This window comes from Carassius carassius, chromosome 25 (assembly GCF_963082965.1).
Source record: "Carassius carassius chromosome 25, fCarCar2.1, whole genome shotgun sequence".
NCBI lineage: Eukaryota > Metazoa > Chordata > Actinopteri > Cypriniformes > Cyprinidae > Carassius > Carassius carassius.
The window spans coordinates 14600429-14624786 of NC_081779.1; the positions used below are offsets into that span (position 1 = coordinate 14600429).

Consider the following 24358-nt stretch of genomic DNA (forward strand, 5'->3'; position numbering starts at 1 on the left):
CAAATTAACTTATTTTCTGTTGCAAATGACCAAGTCACAGATGCTGCCTGAACAATGCTTCAGTCAATCTGTCAAATGTATTCAATGCTCAAAGACCCTAAATAGAAATGAAATCTGAAAAAAACTTGGGTACCTCAGAACTAAAAATGCTGGTGGTTAACAGCTGGCGGACAGCGTAACCTCTATAAACTGAACCAGGAGGAACCGTACCATGATTTAAAGGTCCATCTATCTGAATGCATTACAATGCACCAGGGTTCGCTAAAGCTAAAGCTACCGTGAGCTAAAGGGGAAAGGGGCCATCAAACAAATATTCAAAGAAAAAAATCAATACCTAATTTCGAAATGGTGACTCTTTTTCGCAAATTCTGGTTCACTGCAAATAAACTGAAGGCTACTGTGCTTCTATATCCCAAACACAGGCTTGGGGTTTATTAAAAAATACAAGAAGAGAGAGAAAGAAATGGAATCTGATAACACACATCCGAAATACCCACAATGGTCTAGCATTCGCCACAGCCTCAGAATGCTTAAATCTAATCTGCTTCTAGACAGGGAAGAAAAAGGCCATGAGTGGGAATGGTAAGGCAAAGAATAATCCATTTCATTGTGAACATAGCTGAATTTAATTACAAAGCCCTCACAGCTGAATATGAGTGGCCCCAAATGTAATGGATCACTAAGACTTTTTATCGCAACCATGCACAAAATAACTATGAAAAAGAAAGAAAAGGCCCAGTGAGTAACTTATATCACACTCTTTATAGAAGCATCATAAAATAGGATCCTGAAAGATAAAGTGATATTTCAGTGTTGCGTGAAAACGGTTGATAAAATTCCAAGCAACTTATCAACAATCCTGTAAATGAGGGTGGATAAAGCATGTCTAATTACAATCCGCTGCATTTAAAATGATATGTGCAATCATTCATTGGTGATCATCTGAAAGCCAACTGCTGACCCAAGAGCACTCATAATAATTCACAGCATATTGTTTTAACTAACACATCATCAAATGCTTCAACAAAATCAACACACAAAATACATTTTCAATCAAGCATTATGCAAAGGCTCAAAGCTTCAGGCTTTTGACACTGACGTATTTAAAATATTGACTGACAAACCTGATGAGGGAATAGACGGCTATTAATGTGCAACTAAACAACTGGAATCTCTTGACAGGCCCATTTGATCATATTTCCATATGCATTTATGCCTATTAAGCTTTTAAACTGAACATTTGGGACCGTGTAGGGAGCCCCTTTTATGCTTTATGCCTTTTAGGGCAAAATGTATTAATAAGGCCATAAACTGTATTACTGTTTAGTCTGATTATTTTGTCTTGTGCAGAGAGAACATCAGTCTCAGCCACTTTAAACTAGTGCAAAATTTTTCTATGAAAATAATAATATAAAAAAAATTCACATTCATTATATTGTTATATTCGAATAATATAGGCATTTCCTTTACATAACTGTCCTAAAAGAAAACAAGCAATGTTAGGTCACTTCGTAAAGCATGTGCATATATTTAATTTAAATAGAGCACTGAAAACATTCACAATATTTGTTTTTACTAACAAAATTAGTAACTAGTAGTAAAGAGTAACTTATAATAATAATCTTTTTAAACCACGCTGTTAAAAATACATCATTTGAAATGTGGCGCAAATGCTTACAACTTTCAGAAAAAGAAATCCACAAATGATAGAATGTCTTGTTATAAACTACAAACTAGTAAATGTGTGAAAAGTGACAAAAATCCCAAAAGTGCTCATAGTTGAAGAAAAATGTAGGTAGGTAGAAACGTTTCCACCATCACCCACGCTAACACCTCTTACAGTTCAACACTGATTATTTAGGTGGTTCTGCTGATATTATTTATTTTCATTAGGAGCATTAACAGTGCCAAATCTGGCAGTCGAACTGCATGCACAAGCCCATTCATCTCTATGCAGTCACTGTTAAAGTCCCATGAATCTGTCTGCTCATTACAGCCTACTCCAAGACTAAATCAGACTAAATCTGCCTGACTTTCTTCCAGCATTTCTTTACACCTCCCTCCCACGTTTCACCCGCTAACATCTCTCCGACTATTTCTCACACAGAGTGCAATGTTTCCTTTGGCCCTAGCTGACCCCCCTTCTCTACTCTTCATGTAGTCCATCACTGTGGAGCTAGCATTCTCACGCCTATGTGGGTATATGCTGGAGAACTGTCACACAAATTAACTCAGTCCAGTAGGTCCTGCTGTCACTTTAGTTTTGCAAGTGGCTTGATTAACAAGAGCCTGCTCCAAACAGGTGGTATCTGAACCCGTAAACTAGACAGAGTGGTCTGATTTTGTCAGTATCAAACACCTTGACTGGGGAAAAACACTACTTGTAAACATATACAGAGTCCTGTCTTTGTATTAGACATTTCACAAGGTGTCTGCAGGCACACCTGATGTATTTTCATCACACCAGGAGTACAGAAAAAAAAAACCTTCACAAACCTGAAAGTGTGTAGGCAGTTAAGCACTTTAAGCACCAACACTTCTTCAGTAAGTTACCTTTCTTGTAGAATTGTGCTTCAAATAATGAACTTTATGTTGACCAGATTGTAAGTTAATCATTTAGGCTACAAGTCAATGCTGCTTATATGGACAGCGATTTAAATAAAAAGTGAACTTGTAAAACTGCAGAGTTAAATGAGATGCGGTCGAAAATGATGTGAACGGCCCGTTCCGCCCACTTTGAGCTTCAAAAACGCTCTTCAGAAACCTACAGGTGATGTCACAGACACTACGTCTATGTTTTTATACAGTCTATGGTACTGAAGCATGGATAAGGCAGTGCTGAGAGAAGAACATTTTCAGGTTAACAGCTGACAAATTACAGGCTTTATAAAATAAATCTGGTATATTTGACATCTTTAGCATAGATGGCTCTACTGGTATGTAATTTCTCTAGTTTCAAAATTAAATAAATGTCGGGAAATGTTGGGTCTGTGACATTCTCATTTTCTTGAGCTGATAAATCAACCTTTGCTCTTTCAGAGACATACTGTGCTTATTTTAAAAGTAACAGAGACTTAAAAATACAGAGACAAACCTCTACTTTCCAGGGCACTACTACTAAGATCTCACTACAAAACTAGAACTCATGGTAGATACTGCCAACATTGTACTACATACCTCTGCGGTAGCTATATCCTCAAAGCCTTGGCCTTGTAAGTAATATTTTCTGGCTTTAATCAAGGCTTTATACCAACAAAAATATTTTCAATCTTCCTGGATGTAAGGTCTAACATCATAATGGTATCATCTGGAAAAATATAATGTATTTCAAAGAAGGATGAGCTGAAAGTGCACCCTCTTAAATTATAACTGTTTTCACTGGGAGTTGTCTGTCTTGTAGAAGCTTATATTGTGCAAATAGAGTAATTAGAGCTACAGTTTGACCTGCTCGGGTCTCAGATAACCTGATGACATCTTTGACATGCCACTGGACTCATTATTTATAACAAGGTTACAGAACATTCACCTTGACACTGAGAGAAACATGGTAGGAAAAGTTTTATGTATTAACAATAATCTCACGTATCTATGCATTGATGTGTCTAATAATAGTTATCTTTAAACAACACTTATCTTTAAACTCATCTCATCTTTAAACAACAATTAACTTAAAAAAAACTTGTCTAGTCATATGCATGCATTATGTTTGCAGTGATGAAAAATGTCTTGGCTCTGTAATGTTAAATTAAACGGATGGTTTTCCCAAGATGCACCGTTCATAATAGGCTCTTCCTCGTGTAAGTATGTTTACAATGCACTGGCTTCAATATTACTTTGATTCTTCACTCTCAAGGGTTTCGGTGAGAAACGAGGCAGAAATGTCAGTTGGCAATTACTGTCAAATGTATTTCTCTGTTCATTTCTTCTTTCTCCCTTAATTTTCCAAGTTCTTTCTCATTAGAAGGGTGTTAAACAGAATTAGAGGCCTCTTTTGCATGTGTTGTGTCAGTCCGCAGGTCTACTTATCCCCGTAATAGAACCTCTTAAATGCCCATTTCTTAAGTATTTCTTGAAATTACAGGATGGGGTCTTGAAGAGGAGGTGCTGATGCTCCACTGGGTTGGAGGAAATCAAATCAACAGCTTTTGGAGCTCATAAAGGTGGTTCTTTGAAATTGAGGAGATAAATTGAAAACGTCACATATCAACTGAGGGAAAGTCACAGGCAATTTGCTGTCGATTTAGGAATCTTTACACAAGCTGTTGTATCTTCTGGCTCTGGACTGGAACTCCTGGAATAATCTTATAACCTCAAATGCTTATATATATATATATATATTAGTGCTGTCAATCGATTAAAAACTTTAACTAGATTAATCACACATTTTTTTCTGTGATTAATCGCAATTAATCGCAATAAAAAAAGAAATGTTTTTGTACGTTTTTAATATATTTTTTAATGTAATAATTTCACAGTTAATCAAATTAATGTAGAAACAACATAAAGACAGTATATTTTAAATACTTGTTTAAATGGCATCTTTTTATGAATGAAGGCCAGTATTACTGATATTAATACAGCCACAGATTTTTTATTGATATACATTTATTATTAGGCTTCAAAAATATAACAGTTTTTAATTTAAGTAAACTTAAAACAATGCTAACATAAACCCATAATAAATGTCATGTTTACTCCTGCCCTTCCTGTCTTAACAGTTAGGAAATATACAGAAATTTAATAAAGTTATCAAAGTTATATGCAGTCTGCACTGCATAAACTATAAATTAAATAGTTAATCCTTATTAAAGCTACAAAAGTTATTTAGTCAAGAGCAGCGAGTCATTTTCTCTGTTCCCTTTGTTCTTTAACTTTACTGACAGGAAGCTTTATTGGCTGCTGTCCCTTTAAGAGCAGACAGACACGCGGATCTCACCGTTTATATACTGTCTATGGATCTCGCCTCATTCTCTCACAACTCTTTTTGTTTATTTTAGACTTTATATAAATCATTTAAGATCGCTCCTATGAGGATAATCGACAAAACTGGCACTTTGGGATGTTTATTGTTAGTTCAAGCGCTTAAGAGAACTGGATTCTGGCGCCCTGTCTATGCATTGTGTGTGTGTGTGTGTACGTGTGTATGTGTCACATAAGGGCATTCACAGACAGCGCATTCTCTTTTGTCTTGCCGTGCTTGAAATGTTTAAAAGCATTTAAATGAATAAGAGCGTGATCATATAATGTAAAGCTAGCCAACGGATGGCAGAAAATACGGATGCTGCGTTAATTGCGTTAAATATTTTGACACGTTAAACCAGACAAAAATTAATCGCATGCGTTAACGCGTTAACGTTGACAGCACTAATATATATATATATATATATATATATATATATATATATAATTTATTTATTATGTATAAGATTCCCTTTCGAAAAAAATAAATTATGTCAGATAAATAATAATAATAAAAATAATATATATATACACCTGTAGGTACACCTGTTCAATTGCTTGGTAACACAAATTGCTAATCAGCCAATCACATGGCAGCAACTCAATGCATTTAGGCATCTAGATGTTGTGAAGGAGGACTTGCTGAAGTTCAAACCGATCATCAGAATGGGGAAGAAAGGGTATTTAAGGGTGGTGTTAGCCCAGTGGATAAGACGCATGCCTGTGGTGTGGGAGACCCGGGTTCGAATCCACTGTGAACCGCCAGTGTGTCCCTGAGCAAGACACTTAACCCCTAGTTGCTCCAGAGGCGTGCGACCTCTGACATATATAGCAATTGTAAGTCGCTTTGGATAAAAGCGTCAGCTAAATGAATAAATGTAAATGTAAATGTAAATTTAAGTGACTTTGAACGTAGAATAGTTGTTGGTGCCAGATGGGCTGGTCTGAATATTTCAAAAACTGCTGATCTACTGGGATTTTCACGAACAACCATCTCTAGGATATACAGAGAATGTTCCGAAAAAGAGAATATATCCAATGAGCAAAAATGCCTTGTTGATGTCAGAGGAGAATGGACAGACTGGTTAGAGATGATAGAAAGGCAACTCAAATAACCACTCATTACAACCAAGGTATGCAGAATACCATCTCTGAATGCAAAACACGTCGAACCCTGAAGCAGATGGGCTTCAGCAGCAGAAGACCACACCGGGAGTTGCTCCTGTCAGCTAAGAACAGGAAACACATAGGCTCAACAAAATTGGACAAATGAAGATTGGAAAAACGTTGCCTGGTCTGACGCGTCTCGATTTCTGCTGCAACAAAGTGGCCAGTGGGGGTGTGTGTGTGTGTGTGTGTGTATATATATATATATATATATATATATATATATATATATATATATATATATATAAATCAATATTTTCTATTTGTTAAGTAATAACAATAATAATGATACATATTTTATATAAAAAAATGAAAATAAATTAAAGTGGTTGTGCATGATGCCTCCATAAACAGAGTGTTAACTAAAGTAAGGCAAATTAAAGTAAAACAAAATAAAATAATTATTGTTACAATAGTATATCTTACAAACTGGCCAACAAACAAACAAACAACAGAACAGCATACACTGAGGATACCCTAGTCTCCTGATCTAATCCTGTGGGAAAATCATGGAGGCAGATATCCTTCTGGACTGCCATAAACACAGGGGAGAAATAATTGATGCTTCACCCCAAGCAGCCATTAAGCCAGTCTGTGATATGAGCCAAGTCACAGTGTGCCGGCTCCCACAATCCAACCACAGGCTTAAGGTTAACCACCAAACTGATGAATGAAACGGAGCCATGGCAGACGGCTGACTGCCACAACCTCTGTGACCTGAGGAATCCTCAACAGAATAAAGAAGTGCTTATTTTTATCTGATTTTAAAATTAACCTGATAAGGACTGATGCCACACTGCAGAAATCTGATTAGCATAGCTCTGATTGTGAGTGAAGACAGAATTTTTCATATCGATCTTAACAGAAAACAGATTTGTAGCATCATCTTGTCTGCATGCATGCTAGTACAGCTGGATTTGGACCACGAAAAATTATATTGATACTTGTATGAAGATCTATGGTAGGAGTTCAAGTAAAACCCCTTTCTTTCTTCAGAAAACAGTGAAATTGTTCTTACTGGAAAAAAAAAAGAAAAAAAAAAAAGTGAAAGTGAAGTGACATACAGCCAAGTATGGTGACCCATGCTCAGTATTTGTGCTCTGCATTTAACCCATCTAAAGTGCACACACACAGAGCAGTGAACACACACCCGGAGCAGTGGGCAGCCATTTATGCTGCAGCACCCGGGGAGCAGTTGGAGGTTCGGTGCCTTGCTCAAGGGCACCTCAGTCGTGGTATTGCCGGCGTGAGACTCAAACCCACAACCATAGGGTTAGGAGTCAAACTCTCTAACCACTAGGCCAAAAAGGCAAGGATTCAAATAAAACCTTTGTTCCATGGTACATACAACCTTGCTCAGATGCAGATGCTCACACACCAGAACACAAACAAAGCTTTACAGTGCGCTCAGCAGAACAACGGACTGAAGGGACTGGAAGGCATTGCTGGAGAGAGCTAATCACAGAACTGCAGTTGGCCTGAGGGAGAACTCACTATCAGATCTGAAACAGAAGCCTTCAGTTCTGCCCAGTGGACACTTCACCACACACACACACACACACACACACACACACACACACACACACACACACACACACACACACACACACACACACACACACACACATCAGTGCAAACAAAGACAGGAACATACACACTCGCTGTCTCATACTCTTTCAAATTGAGCTCAACAGCAGGTTTCATGAAGTCTGAAGAGATTCTGAAGCAGAGCCCCTGCTACCATGTAAACCAGAACCACATCAGAAGAGCTCAGCAGAGACCTGAGTATTGCAATTAAGTTGGCATGAGAAAGCCAACTTACTGAAATCCTATTTAAACTTATTATTATTCTTTTTCTTATTCTTCTGACCCAAAATTTTGCAACTCTAACTCCGTCCTAGAGCTTTAACTCTACAAACTCCAAACTCGGGTCAGACTTTCAGACTGTTTTGACTTGGTGTGCTACATCTTTTCAGACTGATTTGACTTCCAGTTGTCTTAAAAATGCTAGTCGTGTGCTAGTCATGCTAGAAACATGCTAGCAACATGCTAGTCGCATGTTAGTCATACTAGAAACATGCTAGCAACATACTAATCATGCTAGAAACATGCTAGTCACATAATCATTCTAGAGACATGCTAGCAACATGCTAATCATGCTAGAAACATGCTAGTCGAATGCTAATCATGCTAGAAATATACTAGCAACATGCTAGTCATGGTAACAACATGATAGAAACATACTAGTTGAATGCTAATGACGCTAGAAACATGCTAGCAACATGCTAATCATGTTAGAAACATGCTAACAAAATGCTAATCATGCTAGAAACATGCTAGCAACATGCTAGTCGCATGCTAATCATGCTAGAAACATGCTAGCGACATGCTAATCATGCTAGAAACATGCTAGCGACATGCTAATCATGCTAGAAACAGGCTAGCAACATGCTAATCATGCCAACAACATGCTAGTCGCATGTTAATCATGCTAGAAACATGCTAGCGACATGCTAGCAACATGCTAATCATGTTAAAACATACTAGTCACATGCTAATCATGCTAGAAACATGCTAGAAACATGCTAGCAACATGCTAGTCGAATGCTAATCATGATAGAAATATACTAGCAACATGCTAATCATGCTAGAAACATGCTAGCAACATGCTTATCATGCTAGAAACAGGTTAGCAACATGCTAATAATGCCAACAAAATGCTAGTCGCATGTTAATCATGCTAGAAACATGCTAGCGACATGCTAGCAACATGCTAATCATGTTAAAAACATACTAGTCACATGCTAATCATGCTAGAAACATGCTAGCAACATGCTAGTCGAATGCTAATCATGCTAGAAATATACTAGCAACATGCTAATCATGCTAGCAACATGCTATTCGCATGCTAATCATGCTAGAAACATGCTAGCAACATGCTAGTCGCATGCTAGTCATGGTAAAAAACATACTAGCAACATGCTAGTCATGCTAACAACATGCTAGTAACTTGCTAATCATGCTAGAAACATGCTAGCAACATGCTATCAGCATGTTAATAATGCTAGAAACATGTTAGAAACATGGTAGTGACATGCTAGTCATGTTAGAAACATGGTAGCGACATGCTAGTCATGTTAACAACATGCTAGAAACATGCTATCAACATGCTAGCAGCATGTTAATCATGCTAGAAACATGCTAGTGACATGCTAGTCACTGCTAATAACATGTTAGTAACTTGCTAATCATGCTAGAAACATGCTAGCAACATGGTAGCAGCATGCTATGCTAGCGACATGCTATCAACATGCTAATCATGCTAGCAACATGCTAATTATGCTATCAACATGCTAATCATGCTAGAAACATGCTAGCGACATGCTTATGCTAGAAACATGCTAACAACATGCTAATCATGCTAGCAACATGCTAGTCGCATGCATTCTTTCTGTCAAGCTAATCTATCATTCTTTCTTTTGAACTAATCTATCTATCATTCTTTCTTTTGAACTAATCTATATCATTCTTTCTAACTTTTTGGGGTAGTTGTGGCCTAATGGTTAGAGAGTCGGACTCCCAATCGAAAGGTTGTGAGTTCGAGTCCCGGGCCGGCAGGAATTGTGGGTGGGGGGAGTGCATGTACAGTGCTCTCTCCACTTTCAATACCACGACTTAGGTGCCCTTGAGCAAGGCATCGAACCCCCAACTGCTCCCCGGGCGCCGCAGCATAAATGGCTGCCCACTGCTCACAGTGTGTGTGTGTGTTCACTGCTCTGTGTGTGTGCACTTTGGATGGGTTAAACGCAGAGCACAAATTCCGAGTATGGGTCACCATACTTGGCTGAATGTCACTTCACTTTTTTAACTAATCTATCTGTCATTCTTTCTAACTAATATATATTTCTTTCAACTAATCTATCAATCTAACTTTAAACTATAAACTTCTAACTTCTTTAAACTTCTTCAAACTTTCTGGTCAGGCTTTCTCAAGCCAACTTAAAGTTTGTCTCAACAAACTTTTTTTCTAGTTTATACTTATAATTAATGACTAAACATTGATAACCTCATACTGTACCAAATTTTTTATTCAGTTACATAATTCCCAAAGCTTCATGGGTTGTGACATTCACAGTACTATAGACCAGGGGTTTTCAAACTGTGGGTCGCGACCCACTCGTGGGTCACGGAATGGAACAAGGTGGGTCGCACAAAGTCACTTGCCTGCAGCTAATTTTGCGTTTCAATGACACACAGACACTAACACAGTTCAGTCTAGGGCTGCACGAATGTGACGAGTGGGGCGGGGCCTAGTGCCATGGGAACAGAGCTAGGCCGGTGGAGTGATTGGGAAATGAGCAACACTCACCGGTCTCAAGAACCACGGAGGAGATCGGAAAGATACAAAAGAGGAGCGATGACAGTGAAGGACGAGAGAGGACCAGGCCTGGGTTTTATTTTGTGTTTGTTTTTTATTTGTGCACGGCAGTCATCCGAGAGGGGCTGTCGCGCTGTTTTGTGTTTATTTGGTTATTAAAACTTTGTTTGATTGTCCGCCGGTTCCCACCTCTTTCCACGAAGGAGTCATCGAGGCGGTGGGCTGGAGTGAGTTCGCCCCCCCCCCCCCCCCCCCCCGGCAACTCACTCCAGCCCACCACATCGAGCACCCTCGGCGGCAGACTCCTTCGCCCTGCTCGATGGCACTGCGGATTCACCCCAGCGGCGAAGGATCTTCGGCAGCGCGCCCCTCCTTCCTCCCTGGCTTCGGCACCAGTGTAAAACATTAAAATCTTCACAATCACAGGAAGAAGGAGGCGGGAACTGGGAACCCACTCATCACAACGATATAGCCCACCAACATTAATAATGAACTGCAATATCCTTAGTGTGATTTTCAAATTGCAATTAAGTCCGTGTGCGTTGCGTGTTTTGAAGGTCTCAGAGCAATGTCATTAAAAGGTTCAATCGGTCTTTTTTTACCTATTTCACAATTATTTTAATCTCCAAACTGTTTTAGATAGTTCTGCTTTGCTTCTTATGCTTTTCTAAAAAAGTGTTGGATTGTGCTCCGTTCTCGCCGACACACACGGAAGGATCATGAATGCAACAAAACACAGCAGCGCAGATCACACTTCACTGGAGTGAGCCTGCTTCACGTTTTTATGGACACTACATATTTTAACGCCAGTAAACAAAAATTAAAACTTGTAAATTTGTAGTGAAATTTTCAGTTGTACTCTAAAATAAAATGGTTATTTTTCTTAAATACTTAATTTCTGTCATAAAAATTTTAAGTAAGATTAGGTTTAAAGTAATTTCACTCGTTGTTTTTTTTTTTTTTTATATATTTTGGTGGGTCGTGAAATATATTACACTTGTCTAGGTGGGTCGTGGAATGGAAAAGTTTGGGAACCACTGCTATAGACAGTACGATCGAAATAAAGACAGACAGACAGAACGATTGAAAGATAGACAGACAGAACGATTGAAAGACAGACAGACAGAACGATTGAAAGACAGACAGACAGACAGACAGAACGATTGAAAGACAGACAGACAGACAAACAGAATGATTGAAAGACAGACAGACATAGATTTGCTGAAAATCACCAGAACTAGCTTGTCACAGTAATGAAAGAACTGAACACTGAAAGACGTGTAAAACAGAAGGACTGAAATGAGAAGAGGTGACAAGAAAAGACATTTGGGTTTGAGTGACACAAGCCTCTTGAGAATAGACACGCTCAACGCTCACTGATTCCCACCGTTTTATCCCATGAACAGAAAGAGATTATTAACTGAGCAGCAAGAATGGGTTTCTAAATGAGGTCTCGCCCACCTTGTTCATGCGTGTGGCATGAATGACACATTTGGAAAACAGCATACCTTTAACAAAAATAGCAAAGATGCCAGTTCTTAAATGGAGTGTTATTTTCTAAAAGGGTAGATGAAGGCGACCTAGATTTGACTAAATTAGGCATATATATCTTTATCCTTTTAGATTAAGGTACAAATGTTCAGAAATGTCCTGATTGGCTGTGATTGTGTCAAGCAGCAGTCTCGAGATAAAAATATCTAATGCTTTTGGAAACATTAGAAAATTCAGCTTTGCCATCACAGGAATAAATGACATTATAAAATATATTAAAACACAAAACTGTTCTTTTACATTTTAATAATATTTCACAATCACAAACTGATTTTACCATATTTTTGACTTTTGAGAACATAAAAGACTCAAATTCAGAAAACTTAAAGCATAACTTTGGGAATATGAAGTGTGTAGCCATAATAGATCATCAGGAAACTAGTATAATCTTAAAAACCTGCCTGTACCTCCAGCCAATAAACAACTGGCCTCAAGACTCTTCAGGCCAACAATTCTCAGACACCTGAAGCCCTTCCAGGCCCTTTGGAAAAAGTAGTCACTTGATATGTGATGCAAGAGGTTCTAAAAGTCTTGGAACCGATCTCGGACATCTCCTGGCAGCCCAAGGGAACAGAAACTTAGGAGAGTCACTCGCCACTGATGACCCAATATATGAGTATATGTAATCTTTTCATTAATTTCTTGTTAAACAGTTGATGGGCAAAAAAGCGCAAAGTAAGTGTTTTTAGAGACCTAACTTGCTGTCTATTTCATGAAACCTCAGAAGCTGATCAGCAACCTTGTTAAAAACTACTGTTCTGCACAAGAGTGCCATTAAATGATCACAGCTGATTGTAGCTAGCTAAAATGTAGCAATCAAAACAGATATGTTAATAATGAGCATAAGAAGATGGAACACATCATAATGACCATGTATACACTTTGAAATATTAAATATACATGAAGTAACATTTAATATAAAATATATACAATACTTAAACTACTTTTTAAAAGCTTGAAGTCGATATAATACTTTAATGTTTATAAAATAGGTCTCTTGTGGTCAACAAGGCTGCATTTTAATTAAAAATACAGTAAAAACTATTACATATATATTATTACAATTAAAAATTTAAAAAGGTAATTTATTCCTATGAAGGCAAAGCTGATTTTTTTATTTTATAAGCATGTCTTCAGTGATCTTGTCAGTGTTCATGATCTTTCAGAAATGATTCTAACATCCTGATTTGGGTGCTCAAGTAGTATTTCTTATTATGATCAATACTTAAAACAGTTGTGCACAATACTTGTGCTTAATATTTTTGAGGAAACTTATACATTACATTTTAAAATTCGAAATAGAAATCTTTTGTAACGAATATATTCTAATGCATAATTTCTAATCCTTGCCTGGTATAAAAACCAGTTTCTTAAAAAAAAAATCTAGCTTTAAAAATATCTATATAATTATGTATTAATACACACACATTTTATATTCATTCATCTTTATATAATCTATAAAGGTACAAAAATTCAATTTAGTATAAAATTACATAGTACATAATACAGTACATAATTATCGTATTTTTTGGACTATAAGTCACACCTAAGTATAAGTTGCATCAGTCCAAAAATACGTCATGACGAGGAAAAAAACATAAGTCGCACTGGACTGTCACATTTATTTAGAACCAAAAACCAAAAGAAAACATTACCGTCTACAGCCGCGAGAGGGCGCTCTATGCTGCTCAGTGCTCCTTTATAGTATAAGTTCGGTTCTTTTGGACGGTTCGATTCAATATACCGGTTGAAAAGACCGGTTCACCGGTTCTTTTACGCTCGCGAAATGACGTCATTGGTGATGACGTCAAGTCTATCAAACATTCAAATATATAATAGGGGTGTAACGGTACGTGTATTCGTACCGGACCGTTTCAGTACAGGGCTTTTAGTACGGTGCACGTGTGTACCGAATGACCGAATGCAATATTTTGTGTGTGGAAAATATGTACATTTTCTTGTTTCCAAACGAACATATTAAGTGGCGGAAGTCTCCGCGTTCAGCGCAAATCCCGCCCTGCAGCTGATTCTAAGGCCGGTGACACACTGGCTGCATGGCGTAAGCGTGGCGTTTCTGCTGCGTGTCAGCTGCATGATGGCTGCTTCGCATTTTCTGTGTCTTTACACAGCTGCTGCTACTGTAGGTGACAGAGGGAGGCCGCCGAGGCGCCGACAGACCAGGATCTTGTCTTCACGACAACAATATCTATACTTCATGTTGAGCATAAATATAAAGCCTACTGATAAAGGACACCGTCAACAGTATTGACGGCAAAATAGACTATGTTTGACAGGTGCAATATGCCAGTGTGTCACCGGCCTAAGGTTTTCAAAAGGCATCACGCGAGTGTGAACATCACCACAACTAGGAAAAAAACGATTGTAATTCAAACGCAGCTCCCGTCGGCATTTAAACAGACCTTTGCTCTTAATTCCGATCGGTCCAACGCAATAAGGAAATCTGAGCAGGTCTATTCAAAACTGAAACTGTTGATGCTGCACTTTACACTTTGGAAAAGTTATATATAATTTTTAAATATGAGCAGGCCTACAAGCTGTGATTGGTAATGGTGCACTGTAATCATAGTTATTTATATTTTTTATTATATTTTATTATATGATATTGGTTTGAGACAGAGTATTTTACTTAAGTCTTGAAGGATTTAAGTCTTGAAGTTGTAACGGATGAGCAGTTCAGTGATTCATTGGTTCTGAACTAATGAATCACGGTTCGTTGAATCTAAAACAATGCAAACCCAAACCCAACTCTCTCTAAACTAAATGCCTGGCCTGGCGCCAGCCTGGCTGGATTTAAATTATTTACGACACTCTGGATGATAAATTTCACAGTCACGTGAGCAGCCTCAAAGGAGAAACAAAACACCCACATTCCTAAACACACACACAAACTTTTCTTTACACTCTTTATGTAAGTCCTTAAGATGTATTTTGATAGGTTTGTATGTTGCATAAAATGGTTAATCCTGTTATGCGAGGATTATAAGTTGCTGGCTTGTAAAATGGAAATGTTTTTGGAATGAATGTTCTCAAATAGAATGAGTTGTAATCCTACCCCTGACCAGGTCATAAAACTTTATGACCTAACTCACAGAACAGCAAAGCCAGCTCACTGGTACCTTTTTAAAACGTATTTCTAAACATATTGACTGTGTTGCCTTTTTGGTGCATTAGATGTTTTCCATAATCAAAAATTTGAGTATCTACAATTTTATTGTGTGTTAATCAAACTTTAAATGTGTGTAATTCTGCATTTGAATGTAACTTTGTGTCTCTATCAGTTATATATGTCATTTTTGGTACCCGTGTAATCGTCATGTTGTGACTGAACTATCCACCTATAGGAAAGGTTTGTAAAATGTATTAATCTGGAATTACGAACTTGCTAGAATATCACTGCTGAAATCTGATAAGCCATAATTTATTAGAGTGGGTGTTTTCCCAGAGACAAAGGAACATTTTTCCCGCTTCAGATCATGGACGTTCATTGGTTGTTCACGCAAACAGAGGTGTGAACCAGTCAAGCCATAAGAACTGAAGCCAGGAAGTACCTATTCTCTAGGCCCTCTTGTCCCTCTCTTGTCCCTGCTCTTGGTCCTCTTCTATCTTCTCTGATCACAGCACGGCGGCTGAGAGAACACCCGTTCTCATGGCTCCTTCGGGAGCTTCCATCTCTTTTTTCTTTTGTTTTCTGTACTAATTTCCTCTCTACACGAGGAAGACGAACGCTGACTCATTACGTTCGTTGGACCATTCAGGAGCCCCGGAAGACACGAGAGAACACGCCCAATCACAAAGAGACCACATGCAAGTATTATTTTCTAGAGAGATTTAATTGCTGCTTAAAGTTTGTCTATTACTTTTTCAAGGTGATTTGATTCGTTGTTGTCTTTCAAAAGGTTACTGTCTGTGAGTTTGCATAACTGAGCGATTATTCTGTGATCGTGCCTATTCTCTCACCTCTCTCTCTCATCCTCTCTCACTCATTCTCTCTCTCTCTCTCTCCCTCATTTGGATTCCGTTATGTCTTGTACAAAGTTTACTGTCTCTATTGTCGTACGCATATTTACTCTGTGTGATTTGTAGTTTGATGTATTATTAGTTCAATTATTAAAAACCAATATATATTCATGATTGCTTCTGTCTAAAATGCCCACATCATGAGTCAATGAAATGTCTGATCTTTAGTTACAAGCTCGTTACTTTTCAGTAACCGAAATTTCATAAGGATAGGAGAATGTTTCATGGCCAGAAACTATTTTTCCTTGAATTATAAAAAGTGATAACTGTATTGAAAGTTGATAAGTTAATCTTACGGCCGTTTGCTGGACAAACCACTGTTTGATTTGCGGTAATTCACAGTAAGAGATATCACTATAATTGATATGAAGAATGGAATATTGACATATTAATGAGTAAATTACAGTGCCTTGTAATGAGTTATTGATATATACAATTGACCTATTTTTCATCTTCAATAATTTTAATGTAACTATCATATGAGATATATATATATTAATCATTTACATTTACATTTACATTTAATCATTTAGCAGACGCTTTTATCCAAAGCGACTTACAAATGAGAACAATAGAAGCAGTCAGGTCAACAAGAGAACAACAACAGTATACAAGTGCCATGACAAGTCTCAGTTAGTCTAGTATAGAACGCATAGGTAAGGTTTTTTTTTTTTTTTTTTAAAAGACAAGAAAAGGAAAAGTGCTAGTGTTAGTTGGTTAAGTGCAGGCGAAAAAGATGAGTCTTTAGCTGTTTCTTGAAAATGAGTAAAGACTCAGCTGTACGAATTGAGATTGGGAGGTCATTCCACCAGCTGGGCACAGTCCAGGAAAAGGTCCTTGAGAGTGATTTTGAACCATCATATTCCTGATTAATTATCATATTTAATCATATTCCTGATTAATTATTAAAATTCCCTATATTTCTTTTGAGTTAATCATAATGTACAACCCATTGCGGCTACAAAGTTATAAAGTAAATAAATTAGGTGTCATGGGTGCAGAAACCATAATCCACTTACTATACATAATCCTTTGTGATTTATTTGTTATTAAATTACGTTTTGCCAGATTGCGCTTATAACATTAGCACAGAATCAATCACCAAAAGAATCCGTTCGGTTCAGACGCGCTGTGAGTCAGTCTGCTTCACACTGAATCACAGGTCTCACGGGTTTGGAACGACATGAGGGTGAGTTATTAATGACATAATTTAGATTTTTCGATTAACTAACCCTTTAAGTACATCAGGTATTAAAACAAACACCTGCAGAGGGCGCCAACGGCCTGGTGACGTTTCACTTTACAGTTTGATTATACAATGTTTGAATCAATTACATTTTAATATTTAGCCACATGCAGAAACGTTTATTTTGAAATCATGGTGTACAATACATGGCATATTTAGACATAGGTTGATGTATTCCCCTGTGATGGCAAAGGTTATAAGTGATTTACGTTACAAATCTAGTGAGATAATGCACACTGTTTTTCCAGATGAACGTTAATTCAAATTCACAGCAAATACAGAGAACTTTCATCTTTAGAGAAGTTACTATTCATAGATCATGTGTGAACAGAACCTTTTAAAAAATCCCGGTAAATATGTTCTGTCAATCATATTGTTCTTACGGAGATGAAATGATTACTCTGAGCTGTTCACAAAGCTGCTTTATAATGAGCTTTTCTATGTAAATATGAGTTAGATGGACATCTTTGACCATAGTGCCTCACAGTTTTTTGTGACGCTTCTCCATTCATCAGGGCTGCAACTCTGCAGTTGGATACTATTGTGCGCATCTCGTGTTTATAAGAGCAAAACAATCTGATTGGCTAGTATTAATAGTTCGGTTGAGAGTAAAACCTGCTCCTCTCATAACATTGGCAGGCGAATTCATGGACTCGAAAGTGATATCAATCAACAAAATTATTATTATTATTTTTTTAAATGTAGGATTATAGGAACGCTGCACGCTGGAAATCCGGCACTGTGCCGGAGAACTTTAAGCCCTGTATAACATGTCAAGCTGACCTGACATGTCTACAACCGACGACAAAAAAAATTATCTTGGCTCGGTTTGCTATATTGAATGGAAATTTCTTGCTGAGCTAATCATAAAATAGATGTGGGACTGCCTTATCCACAAAATACACCTATATACTGTAGCTGCCTCAAAATGCAGCCAAAATGACATCTGTTTAGGAGACAGCTTAATCATTTGCAATTTCAAGCTGCAATTTCTACAATGTCTAGGTTGGTTAGATTTAGTTTTGGAGACAGAGCCATACTTCCAGATTCCACTGAGCACCATAACTTGCAAGTCTGACAGGATAAAAACAACAATGTTTCATTATTTTATGCAGACTGGTATCTTTTCTTGCTCTTTGACATTCAGACATCTGGGGGAATGGATCCTATATAATGAATGCTTATTTGTGCAGCGGAAAGAGGTATATGGTGCATTGTGGGTATCAGGCCTTTGGCGCATTGAGCCTTAATGGGCGCAACCATGGAAACCAAAGGACATTTATTACAAAAGTGCAGGGCTATCTAAGTGTACTGATGTTGATTAACTCACCTGTGGATGCTATAGCTGAAAGTAAGAGGGGGTATAAGATAATCAGAGAACCTGATGAGAGGCTATAGGGAACTCACATACTGTAAATGCACACCATTATTTACACTCAGATTTATAATGGTTACATAAGAGAGGCCAAGAGAGGAGATGAACCATAGTAAAAGACGAGACAGAGTAAAAGGAGCTAGAAAAAAAAGCCTTGTTTTTACCTACCATGTCTATTAGGCTCTCCTGCATTCGGCTGAGTGTAGTCCTCAGTCTGCTGCTGATCAAACCCAGCCCAGATGATTCATACTATAGGAGACAGCAAAACATACCCTGTGAGAAAGAGGCTCTGTTGCTTTTCAATCATACTGGTATACACACACTCACAAAGTGCAATCTCTAAAGCTCCAGTGTGCACACACCACCGATCATCTCCAGGAAACACACAGCTCCCACAAGTGTAGTTCATGACTTATGTTCATTAATTGCTATTTAGTTTTTTATTAAAGGGGGAGTATGAATGGGACTGGCAAATCCTCCTGGGAATGTTCACTGGAAATGTATTCACAAATGCAGAAATGTATGCAAGCAAGCCAATGTGTTATTAATATGCAATAGCTCTGACATCAGCGAGAGCCAAGCAAACATAAGATAAACTTTACCATGGGTGCAGAGCAGTAAGTCTCTAAATTAGACAGCAGTAAAAACTTTTATAGAGTAGCACTGAATTTACAGTAGAATGAACAAAGGATAATACTAGTGATGCACCGAAATGAAAATTCTGCTCCGAAACCGAAACCAAAAATTTAGGATGCACTTGGCCGAAAACCGAAACCGAAAATGGCTTCTTTTAAAAACGTATATATATATATATATATATTGCTTGGATTTAATGGATCTGAATTGAAAAATCACAATATAATAATCAAACTTTTATTAACAGTTACATAAAACAAAATATTTTTAACAATAAATATAAATAATAATTATTCTTCAAGTTTTATGTTCCATCAAATAAAATAGTTTTTTAAAAATTGTGCAAAAAAATCCACAATTTTGGAGATTTTTGCAGAACAAATGCTACATATTGCAACTTTGGTGTCCTCTCGTATAGGGCTGTCACTTTTGTGAAAAAAAAAAATCCTGTTCGATTTTTGAGACATAGGCAAAGTGTTCATTGAATCGTTAGTAAATTGCCTATATTTGGCGTTGATCCGTTTGGCTTTTCAACGCCAAATATAGGCAAATCCACCGACAACTAAACAGGCATTAGGACGAACGTAAAGAGGGCGCTTGAGACGCGCACAAGTCAGCAATGTGGACTGCCATAACATCAATGAAAAACATTACTGAAGGCTACATTGATATTATGCACTAATATGCTGTGTGTGTGTGTGTGTGTGTGTGTGTGTGTGTGTGTGTGTGTGTGTGTCAGAACCTGCAATTGCTGTGTGACGCGCGTTCGCTGCGAGCGTATAGTGACGAGCTGGACGCGCTCCGAGAGAAGGCCGTTAAAATCGATTCCCTATTTTCGTTTTCGAAACTTGCGTTGGTTGGTCCGATCGATTGTGCAGCTTTTGTGACAAGCCTTTTTTGATTGTGACAGCCCTTTGACATGCTTAATCTTTGATAGGCAGACGCGTGATAACAGCTCGACCGTGAGTGAAACCTAAGCGCTTGCTCACGGATGGGAGGGGCGGGTGACATTCATTTTCGGTATACGTTTTCGGCTGTTTTTTTTATTTCGGCCCGAAACCGATAATGCCATTTCGGCCGAAAATTTTCGGCGGCCGAAATTTCGGTGCACCCCTAGATAATACTGTTCAGGACATCATAACAGACTTAAGCATTGAAGTATAATCCTTAAATCCCTTTAAAACAACTTTGTGTAATTCAGTTCAAGGTGTAGAATCAATAAATATTTAAATGATTCTTTTTTTGAGCACACTGGGGTGACTACAACTAATTATAAATGTTTCACATGCTTTTGCAAGCATCACAAAAACATTTACAGAAACCTCCCATTAGATTTAACAGACTGTTTAACAGCAATATAATACATATTTATAAAGTGAAAGTGAAGTGACATTCAGCCAAGTATGGTGACCCATACTCAGAATTTGTGCTCTGCATTTAACCCATCCGAAATGCACACACACAGAGCAGTAAACACACACACACACACTGTGAGCACACACCCGGAGCAGTGGGCAGCCATTTATGCTGCGGCGCCCGGGGAGCAGTTGGGGGTTCGATGCCTTGCTCAAGGGCACCTAAGTCGTGGTATTGAGGGTGGAGAGAGCACTGTACATGCACTCCCCCCACCCACAATTCCTGCCGGCCCGGGACTCGAACTCACAACCTTTCGATTGGGAGTCCGACTCTCTAACCATTAGGCCACGACTTCCCTTAAACATAGAATATATCAAATAAAAGTGTTATATATAATAAAATGTACATCATACTGTAGATTTTCTTTTAAAGCTGGGCAGACAAAAGATGTAAAAAAGATGTAAACTCTAAAATCTTGCAAACAAAGTAGTATGACAACTAATCTACGTCATATACATAATGAGTAAATATGAGTAAAGGGATGAAAACACAGCACACACTGGCAGGCATTTCTACTGCCAGCAGGCTCCACACAGCAGTCTTACCCAATAGACAGGGACCGCCTGTCTGGACACACCAGGTTGAGAGCCTTGTGAAGGCAGAGATGCAGATTGGAAGTGCTTTGTATTGAGAAACAAAAAGGAAAATCAACACAAAGCAAGTAATGAATGAGCCAAAAAGCCTGCTTTTTGGAGATGAACTCAGGATTTTTGAATATATGGTAAATTACTAAAAAAACATTAAGCACAATTAATAAAAATTATAAAAACACAACACATTCAGTTGTTAAAGAAAACTGATTTCCACCACATTAGTTCAAGCACAATATTGTGCAATTTAACACTTTTATTTTTTGCCAAGGGGACAAAAAAACTGCAGTCTTTCCCTGACTTTAACATTTTAACTCTATCTGCAACACTTAATAAACACTACTCAGGCCTTCATCATCCTGGAGGTGATCCATTTTCAGATAAGCTACTTGCACATCGTTTCCCGTTCTTTTCATTCATTGCCTTTAAGCTAAGTTTTTAACTTGAGGCAAAGAGCAATGAATGCCAAGACCAATGCATCTTAAATTATGTGCATGGCAGAGTTGATACTCCAGCTGTATTCAATGGTGTACAGATCTTTCAGATCCTAATGTTGTTCATTATTAAATTAAATGGTGCAATACGTAATCTCCATCTCCATACGAGACTGAATGTCTTGTGTGTTTGGAGTTATTCATGGGTGAAAGCGAATCCAAATGACCATATCAATTTCAGCCACTTTGTAAATATATATATTTTTTATAACTACTGATATTTACTTTGTTGTCTCCATAGGCTTTTCTTCGAGACTGGCTGTCTCTGATACTGACAGCTACTCTTACTCATTTAAGAGTTTGAAAAGTTTCCATTAGTGACAGAAACCCTCTCAAGCTTTTTCTCTTGCCATCCGCTCAGCAGAAGAGGTGAATGTGCAAAAACCAGAATGAGAGCAAGGGAGAAAGATGAGATGTGTTATTTTATTTAATGTGCCATCAAACCTGTAGGGTAGGTTAAAGGCAAAGCGCTCAACCTCGGTGGCATCTGACAACTGATCTTGTGAAAGCTGTATCCAGTCTCCCTCAGATTTGCTGCTGGATTTGGTCAGGACAAAGCTAAAGTGAACATTTCTCTAGTCAGCACTTAAATATCAAAAAATAGTTGCCTTGGAAAGCTGGAGAAGATTGAATCATCTCTCACTGGTTCACATTAGTTCATATGAAAAGCAGTGGCATAAAAAGCCAAAAGTGAAAACTTGCACATCAGCAAAGTCTTTAAAAGTTCAAAAATATGTGGAATTAAAAGTCAGGTCTTCAGAAAGCAAGTCATGAAATCCAGATCACCCTCTCCTGATCAATATAAGGGCCCCTCATTTCCTCCAGTTTTTAAAATGCTCTTGTATGTGGCCCATTTCTGCCCAGGAATATTCTGGCTTATAATGATGCTAAACCACATGCAAAGCCCAAATAGAGTATAAAAGACTTTACTCTTGCTCTGCTAGTGCACTGGCCTCAATTCACCAGCATGAAAACATTTCCTTTTGATTTAGCACTGGCTCAGCACAGCAAACAAACAATTATTTGCAAAGCACACAGTGAGGAAATGGCACATTTCTGTGATAATATTAAAAAGAAAAACCATGGAAAGTAAAAACCATTGAAGGCTGCTGAGACTTCGGCCATAAAAGCATCACTGGGACCAGAAATCAATGCACAACAGATGAAGTGTGGAGATCTTTTTGTTTAGTAAGACAAATGTTTCAACCCCACCTGGCTTGTGTGGTAGGATTAAAGACTACTGTCAAATCCCATGACAGAAACACTTTTTTACAGTTGATGACGGCCATAGACTCCATTTAGAAAACAGTACATCGTTGGTCATGTCAATCGAAGCCTAGACTGACAGGCTGGTATTATTGATAGGTTTGAGTCTTGTTGTATAGTTCTCATAAGAATGTTAGTACATTAACAACAAAACAATGGAATTGAATAATGTTACAGGCACACTAAGGATCCAACTGCTCAGATTCTTCTTTCCAGAGAAAAAGTTATTGGCTTCTTGAAGACTACCAAGAGGTGGTCAACAGTGTAAGTAAGTAAAGGCAGCTGTAAAACAAGGTGGAAAATGCAGGTGTTGAGGTCATTTTGCAAGGCAGTAGAGGCCTGAAAATCTCACTTCTTTTAACATCATTGTGGTTGCATGGCTGGGAAGTCCAAGAACAGCAGGAAGTTCTTGTCTGGTGCCCTTGGGGTGCCACTGCCAAACCAAAGCCCCAACTAACAGCTTTATTATTGACCTCCACTGCAGTTTAACAAGCTTGCTTTCCTCAACAGATTCTCCCAGCTTACATAGGTGGAAAACAGTGAGACAATTCAATGCCCCTTCAATGTCACTCCCTCTGCACGCCGGAATTCATTTACACCTGCAATAGTGTTCGAAAGGCCCGTGACTTTATGAAGCAGCAATGGCAGTCCTGAACAGCTCAACCTTCCTGGGAAGGAAAGTCACATTGTCAGTTTGCAGACGTAGAGGCATGACCCGTTTGAGCAGCAGGTAATGTTACTGAAAAGTGGCTTTACCTCACAAAAGTCTGAAGAATAGGGGTTAAGGCTCAAACCTTAAGTGCAAAGATGGATTTAGAGGTTAAATGGTAGAAATCACGTCGCAAATTCAAGGTCTTGAAGACTATTACTGTATGGAAGAAAAGGAAGGTACTAGAGTCTTAGGGAGCTGAAACCGCTGAATTGCAACTAGTGGGGGTCTTTTCCAGTTGACCTGCAATGGCCTGAGTCAGACTTCTGGGAAATCAAAGCAAACAAGGCAACTCCATGTCAGCTTTATTATTCCAGTAACGTTTGGGCAGATGAGGTGGCTTAAGTTTTAAGGTTATTTGGGACAGTGCACAGAAAATAACCAGAGTTCTGGGAAGCAAGAATCAAGCAGCTTTCAAAGGAGCTGCTAAAGTGCATTATATTGTAGGATATTGCTGTTGTGGCAAAGGCACTGAAGACTCTTCAGATATGGCTTATTGAGTCTCAAAGAGTGACAATTATGAGGATCATTGA

At 38.2% G+C, this 24358-nt stretch overlaps 1 protein-coding gene across 2 annotated transcripts in view; it reads right to left on the minus strand.

Moving 5' to 3' along the window:
- LOC132104279 (syndetin-like) overlaps positions 1-24358 on the minus strand; it is a 143416-nt gene that overhangs the window by 42881 nt on the left and 76177 nt on the right. Inside the window, exons 22-23 of one of the 2 annotated variants that reach the window (XM_059509634.1) lie at positions 21312-21386; positions 18883-18963 (exon numbers count right to left, since the gene is read on the minus strand). In XM_059509634.1, coding sequence (XP_059365617.1) covers positions 18883-18963; positions 21312-21386 — 156 coding nt within the window. The remainder of the gene's footprint in view (positions 1-18882; positions 18964-21311; positions 21387-24358) is intronic. The other variant, XM_059509635.1, reaches the window with a different exon arrangement.